This window comes from Ichthyophthirius multifiliis (assembly GCF_000220395.1).
Source record: "Ichthyophthirius multifiliis unplaced genomic scaffold scaff_1120509250477, whole genome shotgun sequence".
NCBI classification, from domain to species: domain Eukaryota; phylum Ciliophora; class Oligohymenophorea; order Hymenostomatida; genus Ichthyophthirius; species Ichthyophthirius multifiliis.
Genome location: NW_004086713.1, coordinates 121,892 through 139,341, shown reverse-complemented (window position 1 = coordinate 139,341; position 17,450 = coordinate 121,892). Strand labels below are relative to the sequence as shown.

At 16.4% G+C, this 17,450-nt stretch overlaps 6 protein-coding genes across 6 annotated transcripts, besides 26 other annotated features; 2 read left to right on the top strand and 4 right to left on the bottom strand. All coding sequences in view use genetic code 6, as the record gives it.

Annotated features, from left to right (window-relative positions):
* Window positions 1–2,539: 2,539 nt before the first annotated feature.
* Window positions 2,540–3,938, top strand: IMG5_076450 (hypothetical protein; the record flags this gene model as incomplete). The annotated part of the gene is made up of 2 exons (XM_004036553.1): window positions 2,540–3,346; window positions 3,915–3,938. The coding sequence occupies 2 exons, from the start codon at window positions 2,540–2,542 to the stop codon at window positions 3,936–3,938; spliced, it is 831 nt and encodes a 276-aa protein (XP_004036601.1).
* Window positions 3,939–4,083: 145 nt separating this feature from the next.
* Window positions 4,084–4,159: a microsatellite.
* Window positions 4,092–4,191: a microsatellite.
* Window positions 4,107–4,159: a microsatellite.
* Window positions 4,151–4,209: a microsatellite.
* Window positions 4,210–4,217: 8 nt separating this feature from the next.
* On the bottom strand, window positions 4,218–5,383 carry IMG5_076440 (hypothetical protein; the record flags this gene model as incomplete). The annotated part of the gene is made up of 2 exons (XM_004036552.1): window positions 4,218–5,012; window positions 5,069–5,383. 2 exons carry the CDS (start codon window positions 5,381–5,383, stop codon window positions 4,218–4,220), a joined length of 1,110 nt encoding a protein of 369 aa, XP_004036600.1.
* Window positions 5,384–5,904: 521 nt separating this feature from the next.
* IMG5_076430 (hypothetical protein) lies at window positions 5,905–7,043 on the bottom strand (the record flags this gene model as incomplete). The annotated part of the gene is made up of 6 exons (XM_004036551.1): window positions 5,905–5,929; window positions 5,980–6,368; window positions 6,434–6,595; window positions 6,645–6,711; window positions 6,762–6,900; window positions 6,965–7,043. The coding sequence occupies 6 exons, from the start codon at window positions 7,041–7,043 to the stop codon at window positions 5,905–5,907; spliced, it is 861 nt and encodes a 286-aa protein (XP_004036599.1).
* Window positions 7,043–7,091: a microsatellite.
* Window positions 7,047–7,105: a microsatellite.
* A 369-nt stretch (window positions 7,106–7,474) lies between these two features.
* Window positions 7,475–7,541: a microsatellite.
* A 297-nt stretch (window positions 7,542–7,838) lies between these two features.
* Window positions 7,839–7,893: a microsatellite.
* A 69-nt stretch (window positions 7,894–7,962) lies between these two features.
* Window positions 7,963–8,001: a microsatellite.
* Window positions 7,963–8,016: a microsatellite.
* A 490-nt stretch (window positions 8,017–8,506) lies between these two features.
* Window positions 8,507–8,547: a microsatellite.
* Window positions 8,548–8,675: 128 nt separating this feature from the next.
* Window positions 8,676–8,721: a microsatellite.
* A 486-nt stretch (window positions 8,722–9,207) lies between these two features.
* Window positions 9,208–9,257: a microsatellite.
* Window positions 9,258–9,345: 88 nt separating this feature from the next.
* Window positions 9,346–10,020, bottom strand: IMG5_076420 (hypothetical protein; the record flags this gene model as incomplete). Its single annotated transcript, XM_004036549.1, has 1 exon — window positions 9,346–10,020. The coding sequence occupies one exon, from the start codon at window positions 10,018–10,020 to the stop codon at window positions 9,346–9,348; it is 675 nt and encodes a 224-aa protein (XP_004036597.1).
* IMG5_076410 (hypothetical protein) lies at window positions 9,832–10,508 on the top strand (the record flags this gene model as incomplete). The annotated part of the gene is made up of 1 exon (XM_004036550.1): window positions 9,832–10,508. Exon 1 carries the CDS (start codon window positions 10,083–10,085, stop codon window positions 10,506–10,508), a length of 426 nt encoding a protein of 141 aa, XP_004036598.1. The 5' UTR covers window positions 9,832–10,082.
* Window positions 9,835–9,881: a microsatellite.
* A 1,258-nt stretch (window positions 10,509–11,766) lies between the features above and the next one.
* Window positions 11,767–11,829: a microsatellite.
* A 368-nt stretch (window positions 11,830–12,197) lies between these two features.
* Window positions 12,198–13,409, bottom strand: IMG5_076400 (hypothetical protein; the record flags this gene model as incomplete). Its single annotated transcript, XM_004036548.1, has 2 exons — window positions 12,198–12,853; window positions 13,355–13,409. 2 exons carry the CDS (start codon window positions 13,407–13,409, stop codon window positions 12,198–12,200), a joined length of 711 nt encoding a protein of 236 aa, XP_004036596.1.
* A 1,108-nt stretch (window positions 13,410–14,517) lies between these two features.
* Window positions 14,518–14,575: a microsatellite.
* Window positions 14,576–14,804: 229 nt separating this feature from the next.
* Window positions 14,805–14,866: a microsatellite.
* A 388-nt stretch (window positions 14,867–15,254) lies between these two features.
* Window positions 15,255–15,312: a microsatellite.
* A 597-nt stretch (window positions 15,313–15,909) lies between these two features.
* Window positions 15,910–15,965: a microsatellite.
* An 872-nt stretch (window positions 15,966–16,837) lies between these two features.
* Window positions 16,838–16,956: a microsatellite.
* Window positions 16,838–17,018: a microsatellite.
* Window positions 17,019–17,072: 54 nt separating this feature from the next.
* Window positions 17,073–17,106: a microsatellite.
* Window positions 17,107–17,147: 41 nt separating this feature from the next.
* Window positions 17,148–17,173: a microsatellite.
* Window positions 17,174–17,337: 164 nt separating this feature from the next.
* Window positions 17,338–17,378: a microsatellite.
* Window positions 17,379–17,431: 53 nt separating this feature from the next.
* Window positions 17,432–17,450: part of a microsatellite that runs on past the window's edge.
* Window positions 17,434–17,450: part of a microsatellite that runs on past the window's edge.

Genomic DNA, 17,450 nt, shown 5'->3' with positions numbered 1-17,450 from the left:
TCCAATATAAATTAAATATTATATATTTCGAAATTTCTATATAATTATTAAACTTAATAATATATTTTATAATATATGGAAGATATATAATTTAGTAATTAATCAAGTGATAATATTTTAATAGATTATATTTATTAATAACTATCCTAAAACGCTAATCATGATATTCAATAAAATTGTGCTTTGGAAATATTTAATCTTATAAAATAAGATAAATTCGATGATATAGAATAACATTTAGATAAAAATGGATTTTTTCCTTACGAATAAGAAATTATACTAAACAAAATAAAATGGATAAGAAAGCATATAGAAAAAACAAACATTGAAGTCGAAATCAAAAAAATATTTTAGAAATAAGAAAAACCTATTCAATGTTTTAAAAAAGATAAAAAGAATATAAAATTATATTTGAGAATATAAAATCTTAATTTAATAATAAAACCTTAGATTTGAATTAAATTCAGAAATATTTCTAAAAACAAGAATTTTCAGATTTTTAAAATGATATAAAAGACTTATTTTTAAAAAATTAATAATAAAATGTTTTTTAGTTTTAGAAATTTAAAATAATATAAGAAAATTTTTCATAAGTAAATAAAGAATAATTAAATAGATTAAATAATTTTATAAAAGAAAATCAAATAAAATATGTAAAAATAATATCAATAATTGGATAAATAGGAAATGGAAAATCCACTATATGTAATTTATTATGTAATTAATTCCTAAATACATAAAATATAATGTACTTTAATAATATTGCGAATATTAATTATGTTACATAAGGAGTTGATTTATCAATTTTTTAAGATTAAAATAAAAACTGGTTATTACTTTTAGATGTATAAGGTTTTAATTAATCATTATATAATTAATAAAAAGAAGATTAAATTTAATATGAAAAAAAACAAGAAGAAATAATCGAAAAAATATTTTAAATTACTAATTTAATATTAATTGTTGAAAAAGATATAAGAGAAAAAGACTAGAAATAATTACTAAAATAAAATCGAGTTTTTAATTAATTTAATTAGTTTTAAGATAATATAGCTTTAATTTATAATTGCTTAAATGAATAATAAATAAAATCAGATATAATATTATAAAGATAAGAAAATACTTTCAAAAACATTTTCTATGTTCCCCATTTTTAAGATATTTAAAATGAAGATTTTTCTTAAAATTAAACTTTAAATTAATTTTTTTCTCAAATTATAAAAAAAATTGATGAATATGAATATTTGGATTCTTAATGTATTTTTTAATAGTTTTCACTTTAAAAAACTATAAAAGGCTCTTTAGTAAAAATAATATAAAATGAAGATGATGGCTTTTATTATTTATAAATAAATCAAGAAATTATCCAAAATATAAAGGAATAAATCTAACCAAAATAAAGAAAAAAATTGCGAGTAATCAGTCTAATTGGATAAGCCGGAAAAGGAAAAAGTACTATAGGAAATAGTTTAATTTTTTAAATAAAAAATGGACTTTAAAATGAGTTTTTTGAGATAGGATCAGGTAAAAAACATATAACTAAAGGTTTAGATTTCTGTTTAATAGAAGGGAATAATAATATTTATTTAATTTTAGATTTAGAAGGTATTTTTAGTTGTTATTAAGTATCTGAAAATGAATAAGAATAATTAAGTTATTTAATGTGTCTTTTTAATTTATAATGTATTGCTTTTTAGTTAAGTTCTTCTACTTTTTTAATAACTGATAGTATAAGAATTAATTAAATGTTATAATAGATATTATGTTTAATAGAAAAATATATTAAAGGCATTTATGATGATTAAGGTCTTTTTTAAAAAGATTTTATTCTTTTATTTAATAAGTTAAATAATTAAGAAGTTTAAGTTTGTTAATAAAATAAAGATGAAACTTTATAATAATTTAAATGTTTTAGTAATGTTTTGCCTTTAAAAATGCTTTAAAGTTAACAAATTTCAAATAAAGAAACTTCTATTATTGGTGAATAATATTAAGAAGATTTATGTAGCAAAATAAAATAAGATATTTAATTTAGTTAATAATTAAAAGAAATATATACAAATATAAAATAAAAGGAATATGTTTTTTAAGAAAATGAAAGCAATTTAAATTATATGGAAATTTTTTTTAATAATTTTAAAAAACTAATAGAATTTTCGAATTCTAATGATTGCTTAAGTATAGGATCATTTCAAAAAAGACAACAAAAATTAGAAGAGGAAATATTAAAATTCAATAAAAAAATCAATGATAAACTTTAAATATTTATTGAGTAAAAAAAAAAGAAATAGAAACAATATATCAAGAAAATAAAATTAGTAATTCAATTTAATAAATAGCCTTTAATCAAATAAATAAATAAGCTTTCATTTTTACTGATAAATAACTTCAAAAGGAAATTCATTTTTAAGAATATTATTAAGAAGAAGAAAATGCAATATAAGAATCTTATAAAATCTAACAAGAATTATAAAATATAATAATTCCTTCTGAAAATAAACAACCAAATATATTTAAAGTAGAATCTTTTATAAAAAATATGAAAGAAAAAGCCGAATAAAACCATAAAAGAGAAGGAGGAGGAGAAGAAGCAGAAGAAACAGAAGAAGGAGAGGAGGAACATCAACAAAATGAAAAAACGAAACAAAATTAATAAAAGGATTTTCTCAAATCAACTTACTAATATGTATTAAATAAGGACAATAATAACAATTATTTTAATCAAAAAAAAATAAATCTAGAAAATCGCTAAAAAACATTCGCAGATAGAACCGATTACAATACAAAAGCATACGCAAGATAAAGGAGAAGAATAAATAGATAAAAAAGGGATATCTCCTAATAATAAAACTATCAATTAAAATTCAGAGTAAGAGTAGCTTTTGCTGGTTTAGCAGGTTCTATTATAGGAGGAGTATTAGCAAATGCTTTATAAGGAAATTATAAATAAAATAAAAAGCTTATTTTGGAAGATTTATTTTATGGAGGTTTATTTGGGAGCGCTTTTGTTGGTTTGAGTATTATTTCGACACCAGCTGTTTGGATAGCCTCCAGTATATTATTAATAGGCTAATCTATCCATTAATATAATAATAAATACTCAAATAAAGAATATAATGATTTTAAGCTTTTTGCTAATTTTGTATAGACTGGTACTTCTCTAGGAATTGGAATTGGAGGAACTTTATTGGGATAAATTCTTATTCCAATTCCGGTTTTAGGGGCAGCTTTTGGAGGACTAATTGGAGGTTTTATGGGAACATTAGGGGCTAATAAAATAGGTGAATTAGAAAGAAAAAAAAAGTTCGAAAAATTAGTCGAGTTTATTATTGAAAAAAATATGGAAGTAAATAAAGAAAATTTAGATGAGTTTTTTTAGAATTTTTTAATAAAAAAAAATGCTTTAGATGATATTTAATAATAATGTGAGATGCTTATTTAAAGAGATTGTAAATAAAATATGAATTTTGAATTCGAAATGCAACTAATATATGATGTTGATAGGTTTAAATTGTTTTCTTTGGGAGTTTTGGGAGTAATTTCTGATAAATATTTGGTTAATAATATTGAATAAATAAAAAAATACTATACAGAAATCTAAATAATTAGTTCTAAAATGCATAAATTTATAGAAATATAAGAAAATGAAGAATTTGAATATTTTAAAATTGCAAAACCTTTATTTAAAGTTTAAGAAAAATTCTCTTTTTTATAAATAGAAGATATTATAAAATTTTTAAGAAAAAATTATTTAAAAAATTTATTAAAAGAGGATGATGAATAAGAAGATTTTAATTTTTATTAAATTTTAAATGATATTATTTTATTGAAAAATTTTTAAAAAATTAATATTATAGATCAAACTATTCCATAATTTTTAAAATAAGATTTTAAAAATTAAAAAAAATTATTAGATGTATGGTCTTGTTATATTATGATGTAAATTTTACAACCTAATTATGTATTTTAAGAACTTTATATTACAAAAGTAAATTATGAATTAGAATAAAAAAAAATATTTTTGATTGATTATTAAAATGATATAATAAGAATATGGAAAGAATCATTAGGATTATATATTTGAAATCAAAAAATAAAAATAAAATATAAAAATAATATATAATAAATATAAATATATATAAAAAAAAAAATATAAATATATATATTTATATATATATATATATATATATATTATACATATATTTATATTTAAATTCTCATTCTAGCAAAATGTTTTCACTAAATGCACTCGGAATATCACCAACAAGTTTTTCATTTCCTTCTTTTTTAGCAATTTCACTCTTTGTAAATATATTTAATCCCCAAAATTTCAAAATTATTATTTCATTATAAATCAAAGTTCCAAAACTTACTACAATATATCCTACAAGCTGCCCTGCAAGGAATTTTTCCCATCCTATTGCTATAGAAGTTATCCAAATAATAAATGGATAAGTTACAATCCCCACATTTCTTGATAAGCTATTAACATATTTAGTTACAGCTAAAGAAGCTACATTAAAGAATAAAATTGTAAAAACTCCCAATATAACAGTTACCAAAAGCCACGGCTAATCTTTTCCTTCCATTATAAAAACTTGTTTAATGAAAAAAGGAACATCTTCCAAATAACCATTAGGACAATCTGAAGCAATTGAACTTGGACATTTTATAAAGCTTACACCTATTACAGTCAATCCACATATAAAAATTCCCCATAAACCTTCAATACCTACAGTTTAAAATGCGTTTAAATGATAATCACCGAAAAGCTTTTCTTCTAAAGTAATTTATGTTGAAAAAGTAAAAAACGAACATATTAAAAGTATTAAACCTAATATTAATTTATTATTATCTTATGATGAATTATTCTAGAATATTAAAACAGTTAAACCGACAATTACTAAGCCTATAATAATAAATGATAAACCTAATAAATGATGTCTATAAAGCTTTTTTTTTAAAAATTAAACTTAAAACAAAGCAGTTATTATTATTCCACCGCCTCTTACCTTTATATAAATATACAGTTTTTAAAATTATTAATATTATGTATTAATTTATTTACCATAGAATAAATTGAGAGTGGCATAAATTCTAAAGCAAAAAAAGCTAAAGTAGAAGTAATAAAATCACAAGCAGTTGGTATCAAAAGTAAAAAGAAGTTTATTTTTGTTTTTAAACCTTTTCTTATAGCTTCTTCTTTTCCTTTTTCATATTTTTATCTAAATACTTTTATATATATGAAATAAAATAGTAAACTTAAAGCTTCTCCTATATACATTGTCATTGATTACATGAACGGATGTGCGTATTTTTAACCCTAAGATATACACATGTTTTATTTTTTAAATACTAAACCTGAAATTGTGGCTATTGCCATAAAACAAATTAGAATTTAGTTCAAAAAAAGTTAGCTTTTTTTATTTGTATTTTATTTCATATTTAAAATATAATTAAACTTGGATAAATATATTTTTTTATTAAAATTACTATTTATAAATATTTTAATTTTATTTTATTTACATTATTTTTTATATGTTAATTTTTTTATATAAATAAATGAAAAGTAATAATATTAAATATTTTCTATAAATTTATATTAATTTATTAAAACTTTTTTATAAATATCAATATTTTTATTACATATGTTTATTCTATTTTTATATAAAAAAAATATTTATTAAATATATATTTTTATCTTTTAATTTGAGACTCATTTTTTTTTTTTTAAAAAAAATAAAATAAAAATGCTTTTGTAAAAAAAATAAAAAAATAATTAAATATTTTATTAAAAAAAATAAAAATAAAAAAAGTTAAATATAAACTATATTTATTATCAAATAAATAAAGAAATATGATTTAAATATATCTTATTTTTCATTTTATATTCATATAATCATTTCATTTATAAATATTAACTGGAGGCCTATTTATAATATAAAAAAATCAAATATAAAACAATACAAAATAATTTACCAAAATATGGTTTAATTTGGAACTGTTCCTCTAAACTTTTATTCTAAATAACATGGATCAATATATTCTTAAAGTTTGGTTATATTTTCTTATTTAAGCATTTAAATTTTGTCCACACTTTCCTAATCCATCATTTTACTGATAACACTCCAGGAAGTTTTAAGTCCAAAAGAAGGATTTAAAATGAAAAGTTTTTCCATACAAGCACAATAATTACAAGACATTGCTTCAATCATCATATTAAGTGCTTTTAATGGCAAATCGAATATACCCATACCACCAGTATCAATAATTAGTATCCAATTTTCAATATAATAACCTACAAACATATATTTTCTAACCATATTTAAAAATACACATAATGCTCTAATAATAGTATCTTAACCTTACTTTTTTGAAAAAAAATATTAAATATAAGCAATAAATTATATATATATATTTTAATAAAAAAAACTTTCTTTAAATCTATTTTAGTACAATCTAATATTATTACAGGTCTATATTATTTATCTCTTCCATGTACATAAATCATTCCACTTTCTAACAAAGCTTTAGATTTATCATCTAGACATTACATATTAGGATCTAATCTCCATTGTACGTGAGTTTTTGTAAGCTTTTTTTGTTATATTATAAAAAATTATAATTATTATATTTATTTTTACTTAAATGCATTTTTTTAAATCAAATCTTCCACAATAACACATTTTTAAGTAATCAATATCACTCCAACTATTTTATATTTATATTAATTTAAATATTTTTTTGTTTTGTTCAAGTACTCAGGAGTTAAAGATACTTATTCAGTATTTAAAGTTTCCTTTAGTTGCTAAATTCCTTATTATTCGAATAATGTAAATTAGACATTATGATAAATCTTTCTTCCTGCTTTTTTTCCATCTCCATGTAAAATATAATGATCTAAAAATTATTTTAAATTTAGATTAAAGTAATTTTAGATTGTATTTATATTAAATAATATTACCGATATGCTTTATATTAACATGATCACTAGGAGGTTTTAGGAATGATGGATCAAATCCTAATTAATTTTCAGATTCCATATATTTTTTTATTTTATTATACAATTATATTTTATATTTTATATACAAATTTTTTTTGTTTTTTTTTAAATTAAAAAATAAAATATATGTATATAAATAAATGTACCAAAGTGTTAAAAAGATAATCATAAAAATTTTGTTAAATAAATTATTTAAGGAAATTTTAAATAATATTACTAAAATTAAAATAAGTAAAAAAATATCTTTTGGTTATATTTTATTTTTAAAATATTAAATATTGCATATATTGATGTTTTTATATTTTTTTATAAAACTTATAAACTATTTTTTGTAATAGAAAAAAAATAAATTAAAAATATTGTATAATTGATTTTTAATTTAGTTAAATAAAAAATTTTATATCTTGTAAAGTATAAATTAATAAATAATAAGTGTTTTTATATTAATTTTATATTAGTTATTTATAAATGTATATATATATATATATATATATATATATATATATATATATATATATATATATATATATATATATATTAACGTATATATATTTTAAAAATTTCATTCATTTATTTAAAAAAAAGTAATAATCATATAAAATTTAAATAAAACATTTTTAAATAAATAATATGCATATACAAACAAATAAAAAAAACTTCAAGGTTTTTTATAATTTATAATATTTTAATATAGAAAATAATTATATAAACATAAATATTTATTAGTTAATTTAATAATTCATTTAAATAATTATTATTTCATCTTTAATTTTTTAACTTAATATTAAATACAAGTCTTAATTGTATTTAAAATTTAAAAATAATATGATAATTGATTTAAATAATTAAATTATAAATAAAATTTGAATATATTAATTAATATATAAAATAAACTTTTTAAAAAAATATATTAATTTATAATAAATTAATAATAATTTTATTTAAAAAAATTAAAGCATATTTAAAAAAATTAATTAAAAAATTGATTTAAAAAAATTATATATTAAAAAATTTTTTATATTTAAAACATAAAAAAGGCTAATATTTTTTTTAAAAAAAAGAATTATAAAAAGATAATTTTCTATAAAAAAGAAATAAAAAAAACATATATGGACTAAGAATAATTAAATATATCAACATTAAAAAATTCAATTTAAAAATAAAAAAGCAATTAAACAAATGAATTGCCTTAACTAATATTAGTTTAAAAAGAATCTATATAAAACAATTCTCCCTAAAAATCTATTTAATAATCATATTAAGAAAAAACGCCCTAAAAATAATCTCATTAAAATAACTCTCTTCTAATTAATTCTGAAGGAAAAGAAAATAATGAAAAATCGCTTTCAATAAAAGATAATATTAGTTAATAATAATAATAGTAGACTTTAATAGAAAAATCTCCTTTAAAAATCGAATAAAAATCGCCTTAAAAAAATGAAATATCTTTAATTGAAAGTTAAAATTCAATTAAAAAAATGACTTCTTCTATATAAAAGCAATAAGAATAGAATTCTTAGAAAAAAGAATATGATTCTTAAAAATATTTAGATTAAAAAAATGAATAATTTGAATAAAATATTTTAGAAAATAAATAGAACTAATAAATAGAAGATTCTTCAATAAACAAAAAAAGTAACTATGAATCTTTAAAAAATTTAGAAAATAACGAAAATTAATAAATATAACTAAATATAGTAACTTAATAAATATAATAATAGCCTATAGATTTATAATAAAATCAATATATTTAATAATCTATGAGTCTATAAGAAAATAAAGAAAACGAATGAATAGATTAATCTATAAACCTAAAATAAAATAAAAGCAAATAAATATAATAATCTCCAACTACATCTTAAGATAAAAACAAGAAAATACAGCAATCTCCTAATAGTGAATAAAATATAAAATAAGATTATATAGAAAAATCTCCAAACAACAATTAATAAAATAAAAAGGAATAAGAATAATTTCCAAATACTTAATAAAATAAAAACACTTATGAAAAGGAAGAATTCCCACCATTATAATTTTCTGAAAACAAAAAAACCGAAAAACTCTAAAATTCTTAAAATATATTATTAGATTAATAATAGTCTCCTAAAAAAAGCGAAAAATCACTAAAAAATAATAATATAGAAAAAAAAGACGAAAACATAATAGAAATCGAGAATTTCGACAAATTACCTAATTAAATAAAATAAAAAAAATTAAAAGATGCTTTAAAAAAAAAAAAGAATTTAAAAAAAAACTCGAATAATTAGAAGAAGAAATCATTTAATAATAAAAATTATCAGAAAAAACTCCTTTTAATAATAATTAAGAAGAAATCAAAAATATCAATAAAAAAAATATAGAAATTATCGATAATACAGAAGCAAGGGAAAAAGCTTTAAATTTGGTTAAAAAAATGAATAAACTTAGAAAAGAAAAGAAAATTAAATAAAAAAAAGATTAAGAAATTATCGAAAAAAACTTCGTAGAGGAAATAAAAGAAACAGCTGAAAGATAATAAAGCCTAAAATAGAAGCTTTAAGAAGAAAAGCGTATAAAAATACTCCAAAATTTAGAAAAAATAAGGATTTAGAGTGAAGAAAGGAAACTATTGAACACCAAAGCGAATGAAATTATAAAGGAAATTAAACTACGCGAAGATATTGTTGTAAACTAGAAAGTTTTAGATACAGAAATGCCAGAATTAGAGAAAAAGAAGAAATAATTAGCTTTAAAAAGAAAACTTTATAAACCTAATATGTAAGAAAATATAAACGAAATGTTATTATCAAATAATAAAGATAAATCTAAATTTATGTAAAGAGTTTTACAAGAAGAAAAAGATAGAAAAGAAAGAGAAATAAAAGAAAAAGAAAAAAAACTTGATTTTATTGAAAAAAGAAAAGAATACTCAAAATTAATAAAAGAAGTATATATTCCAGTTTAAAGAATATAAGTTTCAGATTAGAAAATATAGGAAAATAATTAAATTTCACACTAATAAAAGAATTTAATCTCATTTTCAAAAAGTCTTCCTAAATAAAATAAAAATTCTTATGAATAAAAAGAATAAAAAGGCAATATGTATTTAACAAAAGTAACCGAAATTAAAAAAAACGAAGAAAATTCTGACAAAGAAAATAATACTTAAAAAAGTTTCACTATGAATTTTTTATAATAATAATAGGTTAAAATTATCAAAAAACCTCCTAAAAAATTAGAAGCCTTAAAACATGATAATATTATACCACCTAAACCGCCCTAAAAAGATTATATTAAAGAATTGAGAAGTCAAAGGGAAGAATAAGGTAGAAAAATTAAACTTGAAGCTTGGGAAAAATATGTTTATGATCCTAAATTGTCTGAAAATGAAAAAATTAGTCACATTTTATAAAGTGCTAATAGATTAGAACATAAAGCAGAGTTATAGAAAGACATTGAGGCACAAAACAATCTTTATATTGATTCTATTAAAGCTAAATTAGCTATTTTAAATAATATTTGTTGAAAAAAAAAAAAAAAATTACATATTTTTTCTTAATATATTAATAAATATATTTCTTTTATTATACTCCCATATTATTATAAATAAATAAATAAATATTTGATATATAAAAAAAATTAATTTAAAAAAATACTCACTAAGATATAAAAAAAACATCTAAAACATGATTTAATCTCTTCTATTATGAATTTTTTCAAATTAAATATTCCCTAAAATTAATTATTATTTCAAACTAATTAAACTCAATATTCTTGAATAGTATTATTTTAAATTTAATCTAAATCATAGTTACTATCTTTAATATTATTACTATAAATTTATTTATACGAAAATATATTCAAAGAAAACACCATATAGATCACACAATTAAAATTAAAACTCTCTTTATCAATATACCTACCGGCCATAATCTAGAGAAAAGCTTCCATACAAATAATTTCTTATTAGTTAAGAATATTATAAAATAATAGGAATTAATTAAATAATAAATATAGGGGTAAAATATTAACCAAAAGAAATCTGTAACATAATTTCCATAATTTTATGATTTTATATTATTTTTATAAATCACGAATATATTATAAAATAAAAAATAGAATAAGGGATGAATTATAATATTATTTTAATATATTTTCATTTATAGTATTGATTGGATAGCTTAAATAAAAATTAGATATTAAAAAAGGAGGTATATGGTTTATATATCACATAAAAAAACTAAAATTCTACTAATGAAAGGAAAAGACAAATTATTTAGCCAATACTATTGTTTGAAGAGTGAAATTTTTGTATATTGGGTATTTATTAATTAGAAATAAATTAAAATATATAATTATATACACTTCTAGTAAATTTATGTTAACATAATATAAATTTCTAAACTAAAATCTTATATTTAAAATTCTTTATATTCTATTAAATAATTAGAATCTTATATTCGAATTGAATTGCAATAGCTATGAATTAATATATACAGTATTTTATGCAAGACTTTATTAAAAGAGTAAAATAAAATAAAATCTTCATCTAAATATATAATTTATTATTATAATAAACATAGTTATAAATGATAATAAACTTATAAAATAATATATTTAAAAAAAATTAGCAAGATGAAAATATTTTATATAATTTTTTAAATATATTTTACTTTTAGAATTTTATTTTTATTATTTTCTTAGACTATTTATAAATGTTAATATTTACATAATATAAATGTTTTTATATATTATAAAATGAAATATATAATATAATATATCATAATTTAAATATAAATTTTGTTTATAAAAGTAAAATTTAAATACATAATTTTTTTAAAAATAAATATCAAAATAAATAATATAATAATATTTGCTAGAATTAAAATTTATAGATATTTATAAAAAGAAATAGTAATATTATAAAAAATATATAATTTGAATATATTTATAAAAATAATATATATATGTATATATACATATATATAATTTTTAATTCTAATTATTATTATTTTTTTAATAAAACATACTTTTAATTATTATATTTTTAGTTCTTTTTAACCAATATTTTTATTTTTTTAAAAATTGTAGTAATATTTTATTATATAATATATAATATTTTTTAATTTTTAATTATAATAAAATTAAATTTTTATTAAAGGGTAGTAAGTTTATATATATATAAACTTTTTATATTTTTATCAAAAAATTATTATCAAACATTAATAATATCAGTTGATAAAGATTAAATTTATTTGTCAATTTAATCTAAATTTGCAGTTGTCTAAGTAGAATCTTATTAAACTTAAGTTAATTAATCATTTGTAGATTTTATTTAATTTGCTAAATCTTAAACAGCATTTTATGCCTATTAAGCTGCGGCAGTAGCAGCATCAGCAGCTATTTTAGCTGCAGTTTGAGCGTCTAAAGCTTCTTTTTAAATTGTATCATTTATTTTAGCTGCATCGATAGCTTATTTTTCAATATTTGCGGCAGCAATATCTTATTCATTAGTTTTTTTTTATTAAGCATCGGCTGTAGCTTATTCAGCTGCTAAATTTGCAGCTTCTTCGTCTGCTAATTTTTTTTCTTGAGTTGCTTTTGCTAATTCATTTGCAGATTTTTTAATTCTTTCAGCTGATTTATCTTTTCTATCTCTTAAGGATTTTAGCTTATTTGTTATTTCAGTTTTTGCTTATTAAGCTTATTATTTAGCTGCTTGTGCTTATTCTTTTAATTTTTTAGCATTATCTACTTATGTTTTAGCTTTTTATTTGACTGCATCTACATTTTTAGCTTATTTATCTGCTTAATCTTTTGCAGTTTTAACTTTTTATTCATTTTCTTTTTGCTTTTAACTGGAAGTTTCTTCTAATTTTTTTTTTATTCCTTTAAAGTTTTCAATTGATCTTCAGATTAAGTTTTTTTTTATTAAATAGCAATTCTATCTTATTTTAGTTTTTAAAATTAATTATATTTAGGACACATTTTCTCACATTTAGCTTTCAAATCTTTTTATTAATCTAATTATTTAGTGCATTCTTCTAATTTTAAAGGACTTATAGTTTTATCTGTTTAAACACAACGATTAGCTTCTGTGAGACAGAGATTTATTTAATAACAATTTTTATATTTTTATTATATTTAATCTGTAGAATTTGCGTTAGTTGCGTTAGTAGTAGTTGATTAAAGATTTCTTTTTCGTGATAAGAATTAATTTCCAAAAGTTAATATAGTTAACAAAGATATTATTAATAATTTTTTGTGCATTTATTTATTACTTTTACTTTTATTTTACTTTTTCTTTTTTAATTATTATTAATTTTTTTATTGATTAGTTATTATATATAGAGTTTTTATTAATTTTAATACTGAATTGAGTTTCGACTACATGGAATTTTTATTCATATTAAAATTTTAACTGCATCTGCATATATATAATTTTTAACTGCTCGAAATTCAAATTTTAATATAAATATTTTTTTTCTATATTTAAGCATTTTTTTTATTAATAGTTGAATTAAATAACCTAAATTTTATTAATAATCAAAAATTACTGTTTTATATTAATTATTTATTTACAATTTTTTAATTTCTATTATAATATACATGTAATATATAAAAATCTTAAATTTTATTAATTAATTTAACAAAAAAAATTTATATTCAACTTTAAATTAAGCATAAAGTATATTTTTTATATAAGAAATAATAATTAAATAATATATTTTTTAACCAATTTTATTTAAAAAAAGACCTTTATTAATAATATATGATTTTATATTATAAACAATTCTATATGTGCCATTTTTTTTTTTATCGTAAATAAATATATTTTAAATTATTAAATAATAATAATAACATATTTAAAAAAAAAAATATCATAATTTATCATATTTTTTTTAATAATAAAAAACAAACGAAAACATTATAATAAAATAATTAATATTTTTAATATATCCATAAATTTCTATTTTTTAATATAATAAGTTATTATAGATAAAAAAAACAATTTAAATTAAATTTTATTTTATTTTAAAAAAAAATTATCTATATTATATTTTTTATCATATTTTTATTTATTAATAAATATAATATTTAATTTAAATTTATTATTAATTCTAAAATAAATAATATAATTTTTTTTATATATAAATATATTGATTTTTTGGCTAAATTAATTAATTATTTTTAAAATAAAAAATAATATTTTCCTCAAAAATTATATATTTTAAAAATAAATATAAAATAACCAAATTTACATTTACAAATAAAAAAATATAATAATAACCTGTTATTAATATTATGTTTTTCAACTACAACAAAAATTAGCTGCTCACAAAGCCTAAAATAATTAATCAAGAAATCAAAAAATTTATTCATATCATAAACTTCCTGACAAACTCTTATTTTTCTTTTTTAAATTGATAGTAAGCAAGTATATCAAAATTTTTTTTAGTTATTTATTTTTTATAGAAACTTAAAGTATTTTTTTGATATCAAAATAAAGCAAAAAATTAATATAATTTTTAAACAAATAAATATAATGATATTATATTTATTATAAATAAATATATTTGTAATATATTTATTTTACTATTTTCTTAATATTAAAATAATTTTATATATATATGTATATAAATACTTAATTTTATTTTCCTTTTTTTTATTGCTTATTTTTTAAAACCAATTATTAAAATATTATGATAAATAAATAATCCTTTTTTGGAATATATATGTAAATATATTATTTACCTAAAGTTTAAAATAAGAATATTTAAATAATTAAAGTAATAATATATATATAAAAAAAAACTATAAGTTATAATATTAAATAAAATATTTTATATATTAAAGAAATTATATATTTTTTAAATAAAATATAGCAATCAACCTAAAAAAGATTTAATAATTATTAAATATTATTGTTACTATTTTTTAAAAAATTTACTTAATGAACATTCCTTTATTTAATTTGATAATTATTATGTTTATTGTATTATAAATATGAAAATTATAATAATTTTTTTACAAAAAAAATAAAAAAAAATTTTAAAATTATAAACATATAAATTATTTTATTTTAAATAAATTATATCTATATTATATTTTATATTTTTTTCTAGTATTAGTTTTATAAATATCGTATAAACTTTTATAATTTTATTAGAAATTTTACTAATTAATTATAAATATAACATAATATTCATTATATATATTTCATTATTTTAACAAATAATATTATCATTTAATATTTAATTTATTATTTTGTAAAAATAAAAATTTCAAAAAAAAAAAAAAATAACTTTTAAAAAAATAAAAAAGTAAAATTAAAGATTAAATAATAATATAAAAAAATATGAAGTAAATTTAATAATAAAACCTCTAAATTTTATTTTTTTTTAAAAAAAAAGCATAAATAATTTAACTTAATAAACTTTTAAAGATTCCTCACAATAAACGAGTAAATATCATAAAATTTTATATGTAATTAACTAATAATATTAAATATCTACAAATTAAAAAAAAAAAATTAATAAAGATTTATAATCAAATAAAAGCAAAACATTATAAAAAAAACTATCTTCATTATTTAGATAAAAAAATTTATCGCCAATCGAAAACTATGGTAAATAATATTATTTCTATTTATATATTATTTAATTAAAATAATACCATTTATATAAATAAAAGCTAAAAAATATGAATAAATAATTAACTAAAATTAAGATACAAATGATTTAAAGAATTTAAGAAAATAAAACTAATACTTAAGATTATAAATAAAAGATTTAAACGAATAAATAACTATAAAAGTTGAAAAAAGCAAGCATAAAATATTATCTAAGCTAAATAAATCTAAAAACGATATTGAATAAATTTTAGAAAAATAAATACAAATAGCTGAGAAAGAATACGAAAATAACAATTTTATAATCGAATAATAAACAAAAGAAATTTTATAATTAGAAAAAAAATAAAATGGTATAAATTAACAGACTTATTATAAACTATTAGAATAAATAGATGCTTTATAATAATAGATAAGAATAGAAAAATTAAATATAAAAGAAAACAAAAGAAAAAATTTTTTAAAAGGAAAAGAAATAGATTATTTAATAAATGATTTAGGAGCACCTTTAACAGTTTAAAATTCTTAATTTTTGGATGCCGAATTGGTTAATTTAATTAAAAAAACGATAAATAAATACGGATTTAAGCTGAATAGGAAAAGAGGGAAAATTAATGGAAATTAAAAATACAAAAAACAGAAAAAAATATTAAGAAGCAGTTATATTAGAGGAAAGAATAAAAATAGATAAATAAGAAATAAATAATAAATATTAGTAAGAATTAGATAAAATATAAATTTAAGATTAAATTTTAAAAGTAAAGATACACAATGATAAAAGGGATAGTTTTTAATATAAAAGAATGATTCAAGAATTATTAATTATGGAAGAATAAAAAAATAATCAAATTAATAAAATAGAATTAGAGTTAATAAAAATGAAATAGGACTTTTTGATTTTAGAAGATTTAGGTAAACAAGCATTTTAAGAAAAAATTAATTAAAATAAAAATTAATCTGAAATGAAATAAAAAAAAATTTTTAAGAAAAACTTGTGTAGGAAAGTTAAAAAAAATTAGAAGAAGATAATTTAGACGAATTTTAAGAAATTTAAGAATATAATAATATTTAAAAATTAAGTAAGGAAGATATTGATATTATAAAAAAATCAGTTTCAAATGTTAAGGAGAATATTTAAAAAATAGAATAGAAAAATAAATAATAATCTGATGACTATAATTAAGATGATTTAAAAGATGTAGATGAATAAATTAATTAAATTGAATAATAATAATAATAATAATAATAATAATAATAATAATAATAATAATAATAAGTATTACTATAATAATAAGATCAAGTATAACAATAATAATAAGAATAACAATAATAATAATAATAAAAAAACGAATAAAATTATTAAGAAAACCAATAAAAATAAAACAAGAAACATAATAATAATAAGTTGAACAAGAAATTACTAATTATAAGATAATTAATAATAAAAAGTATAAACAAATTAATAATAATAAGATTATTAATAGTAAGATTAATAAAATGTTGATAATTAGAAAAATGATAATTAATATTAACAAAAAAAATAGTTAAAAAAAATAGTTCATATGCTTAAACAGATAATAATTGTAACTAACTTTAAAAATAATAAAGTTAAAAATCTAAAAAATAATCCTAAACAAATATTAAAGATGACCAAAATTTATAAAAATCTATATAATGAATATTAAATATTATATAAATTATCTTTTATTCTTATATAAATATGTTTTTATAACAATATAAATTTTGATAATAATGATAATATTTCACTAAATGATATAAATGATTTTTTTTTTTTTTTTAACTAAAAATAATAATAATAATATTTTAAATTTATAT